Source organism: Gossypium arboreum, chromosome 11 (genome assembly GCF_025698485.1).
Source record: "Gossypium arboreum isolate Shixiya-1 chromosome 11, ASM2569848v2, whole genome shotgun sequence".
In the NCBI taxonomy this organism is placed as follows: domain Eukaryota; kingdom Viridiplantae; phylum Streptophyta; class Magnoliopsida; order Malvales; family Malvaceae; genus Gossypium; species Gossypium arboreum.
In genome coordinates this window covers 2,079,039-2,090,565 of record NC_069080.1, presented here as the reverse complement: position 1 = coordinate 2,090,565, position 11,527 = coordinate 2,079,039, and the positions used below count along the sequence as shown (strand labels likewise).

At 31.4% G+C, this 11,527-nt stretch overlaps 2 protein-coding genes across 2 annotated transcripts; one reads left to right on the top strand and one right to left on the bottom strand.

The window, feature by feature from the left end:
* The first annotated feature begins 7,550 nt into the window (after positions 1 to 7,550).
* On the top strand, positions 7,551 to 10,929 carry LOC108465791 (uncharacterized). The gene is made up of 6 exons (XM_017766170.2): positions 7,551 to 8,045; positions 8,122 to 8,183; positions 8,294 to 8,429; positions 8,762 to 8,834; positions 9,433 to 9,498; positions 9,746 to 10,929. The coding sequence occupies exons 1-6, from the start codon at positions 7,891 to 7,893 to the stop codon at positions 9,953 to 9,955; spliced, it is 702 nt and encodes a 233-aa protein (XP_017621659.1). The 5' UTR covers positions 7,551 to 7,890; the 3' UTR covers positions 9,956 to 10,929.
* Positions 10,473 to 10,877, bottom strand: LOC128284337 (protein PXR1-like). The gene has a single exon (XM_053022345.1). It carries the CDS (start codon positions 10,875 to 10,877, stop codon positions 10,473 to 10,475), a length of 405 nt encoding a protein of 134 aa, XP_052878305.1.
* Positions 10,930 to 11,527: the final 598 nt, after the last annotated feature.

Here is an 11,527-nt window from a genome sequence, read left to right as displayed (position 1 = left end):
GAAAGACGCTCACAGTTGACTTCAAAGTCTAATGATCAGGAAAGCTCAAGTGGACGACGGAATATAAACCAATAAAAAATGAGTGATTATAGAGTTCATCCGATCTTGAAACCACTGAAGAATTGCCAAACACAGATGGGAATTTTGGCCTTTAAGAACCTGCACAAGGCATTAAAGATAAAAAAAGAATAAAACTGAAGCAGCTTGGTTAAGTGCTTAGAGTCATTTCATCGTTATCAATGCATGAATATGATTGTTTATCCATAAATGTCAACGCTAAGATTGATTCCCCATTGACATTCCTTGCTTTTAATCTCTAATAAAGTTAGTTGCATATCTTGCAAGTTGGACAATAGGCCAGTCTTGATCTGGAAATTTCTGCTCGTATTGTTTTTTTTTTCTTTTTCTTTTTTCCGTTTGCGCACTTATGGCAATTCCCATGAATAAATTAGTTATTTTAACTTAATTATGAAAAATTATAAAATATTTATTTTTTAAGTCATCGACCATTAAATGGTTAACATAAAATATTTTGTCAACTTTTAAAATTGACATAATAGCAACTTTAACCTCAACATTTATACATAATATCATTTTAGTCTTGGTTTTAAAAAAATTAACTCCCAATCTTTACACATTGTGATATTATTTTATAGTTTTTCATTTCTATGTGACATCAAGAGTCTGTCTTGAAAAATGTAATTTATTATATTGGATTTTTAAGCGTTTTTATTTTTTGTCTATTTTGATAAAAAAATTTTAACTTTTAGGTAAAAGGTTATAAACAAAACAAAACTATAAAAAAATTCAAATTACACAATGCATGTAACAACTAGATTTTTAGTGGTATTGGAAAAGGCGGTTTTAGAACCCCATTTTCATAAACTAAGTTTGTGAATATTAAATATAAATATTTACAGAGTTGGTATAAAATAATATTAATGTTTGGTCCATTAATTTTGTCAATTAATTACTTAATTAGGATACAAGGACTAAATTATAAAATTCTAGTTGCTATAGGTTTTTAATTGACCAAAAAATTGAGGACTTAAATTGCAATTAGTCAAAGTTTCAAAATAGTAAATAAACTATTTCTAATTATGTGATAGTGGAAGACATGGAAAGTCCACAATGTTGGATTAATAGGTTAATTATATTAAGTAAATCATAGTTTAATTAGTTAAACAATGTAACACTCCCTAACCCCAAACTGTCCCGGAAGAGAGTTATGGAGCATTAACGGAGTTTACAGAATAATTACACACAATTTCATTTACTTTCTTATGTTCATGTCAAAACTGTCTTCTTGAGTAACAGTCACTAAAATATTTATATCTAGAGCTACGAAACTCCAAATTAAGTTCCGTTAATTTTTCTTAAAACTAGACTCATATACCTTTCTACCATAAAATTTTCAGAATTTTTTGTTTAGCCTATTAGTACAGTTTATTCCTCAAAGTTACCCCTGATCTGCTGTTTGACAGTTTCGACCTTTCTTTACTAAAATTTAATTATCTCATAGCACAGGACTTGGATGATGTTCCCGTTTATTTCTCTTGAAAATAGACTCATTAAAGATTCTAAGCATATAAATTATAGCCTGTAATTATTTTTATACAATTTTTAATGATTTTCCCAATTCAGAATAAGGAATTCCAAAATCAATCTGACATTGTCTCACAAAAATTCAAATTCATACCAAATTAGTCAAATCCTATTTTATACCATAGCCAAATCTAAATTTATTTATTTCATCCTTACATTTACAATTTCAAAATGACATACACATAAGACATCCTAGGTACATGCCATTACTAATAATTAACACACTTTACCTTAATGAATTCGGGATCGGATGGGATCTTGATTCAACGTTCTATCTTTACTAAACTGCAAGCATGAAACAAACCGTCTGAGTATGGTATACTCAGTGGTATTTCTATAATCCGAACACTTGATAATATAACAATTAAACTTAAAATCACAATGATAAATATAACCATTCATTTATTTATTTTATAGATAAGTTTCATTTACTTACCATAAAAATTCTATACAAGCCATATAACAAACACAACAACATATTTGCTCAATTCTTTTCATTTGCTTACTGTATAAATTCTTTCAATATATTCACAATGCACTTGTATTCACACTTTACTTCTTAACAATATACCATTTTAATTCATTCTAACATCAATCATCATCCATTTGAACTTCACTCATTTCATGAACCTTTTGGTTCATGTTTTCAATCTCATATCTCAATTTCAATTCTCAATTCAATTTCTCATTTCATTCCAATAGTTCAATCAATCAAATTCATCGATTTATCTTTTCACTTATTTACCCCTATTAACAAACCCGGACTTTGACGGATATACGGAATCCAACCCAAACACACCAGTACGGCACATTGTGCCTAAAACAGTACACAATGACTGATCGATATCGACACATAAAGTGCCTAAAACGACACACGAGGTGCCTGAAATACGACACATAAAGTGCCTGATCAGTAAAGCCGGCAAACTCCCGTACACTTCCAAATCTTATGGCATGCCAATTATATCCGACTTAGCCCGACTAGTTAATAGGGTATTTCAATTCTCAATTCACTTTCATTTCCATTCCAAGATTACTTTTCAATTAAAATTTTCACATTCAAATCAATTTACAATTCAATTATACATACACATTCACCATTCAATTCAATTCTCATTCAACTCAAATATCAATACTTACCTTATAATTCACTTATTAAATATAAAATTGATATAAAACATTTAATAAAAAGTAATTTGAATTATAGTAATACAAACCGTGAATTTCTCGTTTTAATCCTCGATAGCTTTCTCCTTTCCTTTGTGCTACGATGTCTTGGGTTCTTTGTTAACTACTGAAAATAATAATAATTTATAATCATCAATATAACACAATTCAATTTAATCCATGAGCCTAAACATGCAAATTTAACCATTTTTATACATATAATTCCACTATTTACTTATATGTTCGTTCAAAGCTGTCTACTTGAGTCATTGTTACTAAATCATTTATATCTTGAGCTAACTCCCTTTGTCTTTGCCATTTTTTCCTTGCTTAGCCGAGGTTTCCCGAGACAACATTAGCTATGGGAATTAAAACAATTCATATTCGTTAATTCACTACTAATTTATATCTAATTAATACAATTTTTATTCAATTTCTACTTTAATTTCAATTTAATCTTAACTAGATTTACTTACTTTTTCTATCTCAATTCATACTTCATTTCTATTCAAATTTTGTCCAAACTCATACTTAACTATAAAATTTCCAGCATATTTTCATAATTTCGAATTTATTTCCATTTAATCCCTAAAACTCAAAACTTATAGCTTAGTTTACGATTCAATCCTTTATTCAATTCCAATCAAAATTTCTATCAAATAAACCCCCAATTCCATCATTTTATTCAACATGAACCATACTTAGAAATCTAATGACTTTCAAAATTTCTACTTAAAACAAGTAGTATTTATCTCTGGGATTCCAAAAACTCAAAAATCATAAGAAAATGGGCTAAATTGACTTATCAAATTAACTTGGAACCTTTAAAACCTTATTTTTCCCTTTTTCTTTTCTTCCTTTCTCCCTTCTCTGTGTCGTCCCCTGCTATTCTGTTTCTTTCCTCTTTTTATTCTTTTGTTTTTTCTTTTGTTTCTTATATATATATATATATATATATATATAATGACAATAATAACTATAATAAAAATCTATTTAATAACAAATATTTATTTAACACTTGTACCAATCATTTTATACACTTGTTTTTCTTCTTTTTTTTATATATACATATATATTTAATAATTTAATAATATACATAATTCAAGAAAAATCTTAATTTTCTTCCATTCACCGCCTCATTTCATGGGTATGGCTTAATTGCCATTTTGATCCTTTTATTTTCTATTACTTTAAAACTAAACTTTCACATTATATTCAATTTAATCTTTTATCCAATTATCCTTAATTAAGCTAAATTTACTTAATTAAACTTTAATTAATCACTCACTTAACTTCATAAATATTTTTACTTTTTTTTTATAATCTAATCCATTTTTCAGAAACGGTGACTCGAAAATACATTTTTCTAATAACCTTAAAGTTCGGGTCGTTACAAACAAGGTTAATTAGCATATAATTGTGGTATAAATAGGAAAAGTTAGTGGAAACTTACCATCTTCTTCCCATATTCACTACCGTCCACCATAGAAGTAGCTTGAAGAAAATTTTCAAAACACTTAATCATTCGGCTATAATTTGGTAAGCAGATTTAGGTTATTTTCTTGTAATTTTTATGAATTTAATGTCATAATAGCTTGATTAGCTAGCTCATGTACCAATTTGTAAAACTGATAAAGTTTTAGAAAGTTTTCATTGTTAATTTCTTGGAGAATTTGGTGTGAAATTGATAGAGTTTAAGCTTAGATTACGAAAATGACTAGATTGTAATGTTTGATCGTTAGTTTTGTACATAGGGACTGAAGTGATTAAAATGCAAAATTATTGTAAAATTCTGGTAGAAATAGAAAGTTGTGGGTCCCTAATGTATGTATGTGGAGTTGGATTTTATACCGAGGTTAAGAATTGAAAATTATGGCTATTTCGAATTCATGGCTAAATTTAATAATATGTAAAAATTTAAGGGTATTGAAAAATGAAATTATATTGGTTCATTCATTTCAATGCACAATATGAAAATGTTTTGTATTTATGGATTGTACAAAACAATTATTTAGATCAAGAACCGGATCAAAGCAAAGTTAATTGAGTAAAAGCTAAAACTGTTGATCAATCCTGAAGAATCAACTTGTTTGGTGTTTTGATCAGGTAAGTTCATATGATATTTGTTTACTTAGGTTGTTATGTATTTGATTTATATATGTATGTTTGATTGTGAAATATCTAGTTGTGAGTTGGTTTGAAATGATAGAATTTGACTAAATTGAAATGTAACGTTTATATGTGTAAAAGATGCCAATATGAACATAGTAAAGGTTAGTATACGATTAGCATGCCAATAGGGTATTGTGCACGCTTGTATGAGATTTGTTACAGATTTTACCGAGGTCCAACATTTGTTATGGATTCTCAAGTGTAACGTGACACAAGTTTAGCTTAGACAAGTAACCTGATGTGCCGTTATAAAGGTTTAGCCATTCGAGTAACCTGATATGTATATACATTCAATTTGAACAAGGAACTGGTGTGGTGTAGATACTTGTGTATTCGAGTCTGTTTACTAGGGTTCATTAGGCGGAACGGTTTAAATGAAATTGATAAATTGAAATGGAATGAAATAACATTTATATTCAAATGGAAAGTTATTGAATAAATTGATGATGAAAATTTGATTGGAGTAATGTCTTTAACATGTACACGATTGTATTATCCCTTGATTGAACGTGTTTTTGAGTTTAGTTACTTAAAGTGACATGATTTGGCATGTTACAATGTCAGTGTTTTTGATTGCCATGTCTAGTGCCAAATATTATGCAAAGCTAAAGTAACTTAAAAATGTTAGGTAATAACGTGGTAAGTTTTGTATGATACATGTCAACTTACTAAGAATCTTATATACCCGCCTTGTTTGTTTTCCTTTTCTTGTTGACCACCACATTGCAAAATTCGTCAAGCCAGATCATTCCGAAGCTCACACTATCACCGAATCGATAGTTATACTATCATTTCGAGTCAAGGGTTGTGACATGTATACAATTTTTTGGGTGAGAACCTTAGAATGTAAAAGTATCTATACTTGGCATGCATAACATAGTCATTTTGTGTAATGTCTTGCCTTGGTGATTTGGTACATATTTGATGTTGGCTATATGTTATCCTAAAATAAGATATAATCTGTACCTACACGTTTGGCTTGTAGAATGACATAAGTTGAGGTAGAAATGGTAAATTGTTTAATAAGTAGTGAAATTAACTAGTATTTGAAAATTGATGCTCTAGAGTATGCTTATAATAAATAACTTATTATTGATGGTTGGTTTTCATGCTTAAGGCCTATAAGCCATTAATGTGTATAATGTGCATAAGTGTATGCAATTGAAGTGGAATGACATAGGTGAAATTGATATTTGAATGCATGTAATGTCATGATTTGATTTTGATTAGATTGAGATGTAATGTCATGATTTGGTTTTAATTAGATTGAGATCATGTTTTTGAGTTGGCAAAAGTGAATTTGAATATTTAAATTTGTTTGGCATTTTTTGATGTGTTCTGAATCACGTGGAAGTGGAAATTAGGTGAATATGTTGAAAGGTTTTGATTGGAAGTTAGTTGTTAGAGTTGTGTGAAATGAATCCCGTCACTTGTTAAAAAATAAAATAGAGAGACAAAATAGGAAGATCTGTGAGGGCGAAAGACCGAGAGTGTGGAATCCACACGGTACGGACCATGCCGCACAAGTTGAATTCATATAGTGTTAGATTTGTAAAATAAATCTAAATAAAACTTAATAAATTAGGATCTATCATGTCAAATCATTAAGAATAAATTAAGAACAAAACTAGATGCGGAAGCATACTTGAATCCATGAATTCCTTGAAGTTTTACTGGATCTTGGGTATTTGATCTTCCAAATTAGCACACAAAAAATTCAGAAAATATCTGCTCCCTCATTCATAATGATGGGATTGGGGACCATAACCCTAATATTTATAACCTTGGCATATTAGTTCTAATCAAATTCTAGTTAGCCCATCATTAATTAGAATTTGATTAGAACTCAATTACTAGAATATCTACACATATTTGACCCGTACTTTATTTAATAATTAAAGCCTAATAAAATTTTAACCAAATTAGATCACTTTTAATTTTGGGCTAACCTATCGTGATAGTAAATAGTAACATGTAATTACCCTTATTATATATGTGATGTCTTATATTTTCCAACATATAGGACTATACTTTTTTCTATTAGACATTGATTATAACAGGGTTGTTTAACCCTTAAATAGCTATAGTCAAACTCCTCTTGTATTGTGCGTTTTTCAACATAGTGATTTTCTCTTCCTTTGGTCGTGGTTTTTCAAGATAAGGGTTTTCCACGTAAAATCAGTGTGTTCTTATTTTTATTTCCTATTGCTTTGCGATTATTCTTCTATCATTATTAATGTTTATTATAACATTAGAGAATAGATACCAAAATATGCATTTTGCCAAAAACAGGGCCCATATATATTGACGACCAACATCTCTCATCGCAAAGTAGACCGACAGTAAGTGACATCGCAACATCAAATGATGTGAAGTTGTGACGTGACTTACTGTGTTGGCGATGTCACGATGTGAAAGTGATGTTAAATCTAAATTTTTAAAATTTTACAATTTGGTCTTATTCCATACTCAAGTTTACAAAAGAGCTTTTATAAGTTCGTATAGAATTCGAAAATAATTATTTAAAATAAATTGAATGTGATTGATGTTTAATTGCACGTGTGAATGATTAGTCAGTGCATAATTGATTGTAGTTGTTCTAATAAAAATGTAGTTCGAATCCAACTATTAGGTTAAGCGAGGGTGTTACAATGCATAAATGTTGAAAAAAAGAATTAGTAATAATCCAACAAATCCCTAAAATTTAGAGCCGTGTGTTACTCCCACCCTCCATTAAAAGCCCAAAAAGGTCTGAAACGATGTTAGGTGACTTGTTGGTGAAGCTTGGGGAGTTCTTCAAAGTGGCGGGAAACTAAAGTAGTATTTGGCGCCAAGGGAAACTCCATTTTATGTTTGATAGGTTTTCCAAATTCAAACTCATTTGAGAACAAGCCCAAAAGATCGAATTTTTTGTTCAAATTGTGGGGAAAAAAGGAAGTGAAATCAATGACTTCTTCACCGCCTTCAAAGCGAAGGCGAAAAGGGCAAACCGTTGACACAGAATCACCGTCAAAATCTACGTTGACCCAAGACAATTCATCCCCTTTGATAGTCTTCGCTCATGGCGCTGGTGCTCCTTCCTCTTCTGATTGGATGATCAGGTCCCTCTTCTCTCCTTCTTCAAAATATTACATGGTTCCCCCCCATTATATGGTTAAGTGAGTGGAATTGATGCAGATGGAAAGAAATGCTAAAGAAGGCTTTGAATGCTGTTGAAGTAGTGACATTTGATTACCCTTGTAAGTTCACTTCTCAGTTAAATTCGTTTCCTCTTAAAATTATTTTAAGTTGGATTTCTTTTTTTCATTTTTGTAATGTAAAATTTAATGGATTGTTTTGGTATTTACAGATGTGTCTGAGGGAAAAAGAAGATCTCCACCCAAGGCAGAAAAATTGGTAGATTTTCACACAAATGTTGTTAAAAATGCAGTTGCTAAATATCCTGGGCATCCTTTGATTTTGGCTGGCAAATCAATGGGTTCAAGGTACAATATGATTGTATCAATACTATTTGTATTTGCTAATGTCTGTGTGCTTAGAGCAGTCTTTTAAGGTTGCTTGATATATTACTTTATAGCAATAACACTATTTTAAAATTTAAATGTATGTTGATGATTTCATTCATCATTTTCAACGTATTGAAGGAAGATATTATTATAAACTTGGGGTACTCATTAGCAGCATTCTTAGTATTCTGCCATTTTCTGCTTTTAAGGAATTAAGGGTCACTAATCACTAATCCTGGTTCTTTAAGATTGTGTAGATTTCATTGATGCTTGCTAATATGTCTTGTTTTAAAGTCACGTTCATTTTGTAGAATCAGCTGCATGGTGGCTGGAAGGGAAGACATTTCTCCATTGTTAATTGTTTGCCTAGGATACCCGCTTAAGGTTTGTCATTTTTCACACTTTGGTTTTGAAATTCATAGACAGTATCCACTGTTTCTTTTCAAGTTTCTTATGAAGATATCCCATGGTTCTTTTCGTTTATACTGGTCCTATTCCATCTAATGTGCCTGTTTACAGCTGTTTGTCTTCTGTTGTAGTTTTCTCAAGGTTAACTCATCTAATTGTTATGCTTTATTTATTGTATCTTTGTAAAGGAGTCTTTTGCTACTTATGAACATAGTATTAATTATTTCTTGAATCTTAACATGTCTTTCTTTAGAAAATCTGATTCAGTGAAGAGATTTTTTGTTTTTGTTTTCCCATTTATTTCATTAAAAGATCATATCTTACACAAAGTAATACATTTGTTGAATTTTTCCCTTATTTTGATACTTGTGAATGTCGTTATTGAGATAGTGAACAGTTGAATAAAGAATGAACTGAATGTTGGCATTTTAAATGTGGTTCGGGTGCTCCTATAGGATAGTAGCAGAAACCAAGGACTTGTACCTGAGGAGTGGTACTTTTATCCTTTGTGATGTAGCTTGGAAACAGAGTCATGCTTTATTATAATACATTTTCTTGCTTAAATAAATATCAGGGTATGAATGGAGCAGTGAGAGATGAAACTCTACTTCAACTTAAAGTTCCTGTGATGTTTGTGCAGGTACTTTTCTCATCTTAATTCATGGTTCTTTGTATTAATGGATGTGGTCTTCGTATTTTTATCTTTTGTCTGTAAAAAAGATTGGGCATTTCCCATAACTGGCTGATAAATTTATGTTGCTGTATGCTGATGGTCTGGATATTGATTAAATTTTTACTAGCATGATACTATTTTTATGTAGAAATCTTTTGAAGGTTATGTAGTTCTTATAATGCTGTAAGCTACTCATTTTGACTTTGAACTTTAGGGTACCAAAGATGGTCTCTGCCCCTTGGAAAAACTAGAAGCTGTTAGGAAGAAAATGAAGACAATGAGTGGGTTGCACGAGATCGAGAGTGGTGATCACTCGTTCAAGATTTCAAAAAAGCACCTCCAAACCAAGGGATCAACCCAAGAGGAAGCTGAAGATGCAGCTATTCAGGCCATTGCATCATTTTTCACCAGGTCTCTGAGATGAAGGTGAATCAAAGCCTTAATCCTTTTTTGTCTAAGTTTGTTTAATGCCTTTAGCCTTTGTTTGTTCTAAGGATTGCTAAGGCCCAAGGTTCAAATGCTCCCTTTTTCCCTTGGCCCTATACTATTGGCGGAGCAAGTTCTCATTCACATCTACTATAACCTCACTACAGTGTTTATGGATGTGAACTGAGAAGCTTATCATTCTTGTAAGTACCTGTAACCCAAGTACTTTTTAATGTAAAGCTAAACGCGAATGTGTGAGTGAATCTAATTTAAGCTGCGCATGTTTCTGCAAGGTTGAATCTTTTATCGAGTAAAAGATTACACCATCCATTATAAAAAAACAAAACCGTGATATATCCATAAAAATATATCTATTTTCCCTTATATTTAATAGGAGATATGATAATTTATAGTCTTACATTGCACGAGACACCATATTAGACTGCTGGTGAGACTGCACATGGTTTTATTTAGTGTAGTGCAAAACACTATACGTGCCAGGGCCAGCCATCTCTTTAGTCGCTGTCACTGCTGCTGTCGTCTTTGCTCTTCTTGTGCTTACTCTTCTCCTTCTCAGGCTTCTTCTTGCTCTCGGTCTTCTTTTCCTTCTTTTCTTTCTTTTCCTTCCTGTCCTTGTCTTTCTCCTTCTTGTCTTTCATCTTCTTTTCCTTCTTTCCATGGCAAGTTGTAGGCATGGCCGTGCTTTGAGCCACATGTTGCTGAGCATGGACACCATGGCTCACGGTCTTGGACTCGGCATGTGTTTTGGGTGTGTCATGGCTCAGTTGGTTGTGCCCATGTGATTGACTCACACCCTTACTCTCCTTATGAACCTGAGTTTGGCCACTGCTCGGATGGTGTTCATGTTTCCCTTCGTGTAGGGTTTTTTCAACAGGGCGCACACATTGTTCAGTAGCCATAGCAATAGATAAGATTTAGAGTCAGCCTTGAGCTTCTCTTAGGTTGCCTGCTGAATTTAGCAATGTAAATGCAGCCATTAATATATAGGCATAGAGAAAAGTGAGGTTCCTCTTGCATTATGTTACATCACCCTTTGAATCTACTTTCTCATATCGGCCAACTTCATTTCGTAAAGAAATTCTATCAATTTATTCAAGTGCGAGCATGCGTTCGAGATTTGTTGTATACAATTCTTTTTAAGTATTGGAATGTTTAGGCACATATTCGAAACGTGAAAATGGGTATAAATGAAGAATCAGCCAAAGAATGAGTTCCTTGACGGCAACATCCATTTAACATGTTTCTTTGCTTCTGCTTCGTTGATTATTGTTGATGAGGATCAAAGTGCTTGCCCACCAAGCAGATGCATGCAATCATGTTGAAGCATATTATCGGAAAAGAATGTTAAATTTTATTATTTTTTAATATTTAGAAATTATGTAATGGAGAATAATACATAAATCATCCCACTATCTTAAGCTATTAAGGAAGTGAGATTCTATTGGAAAAATTCAATGGCGAAATTTAACATTTTCAAATGATAATGGTTTAGCTGAGATTGATTTTTGACAAAAAAAATAATGTCGTATTGAATTGAATATTAAAGATA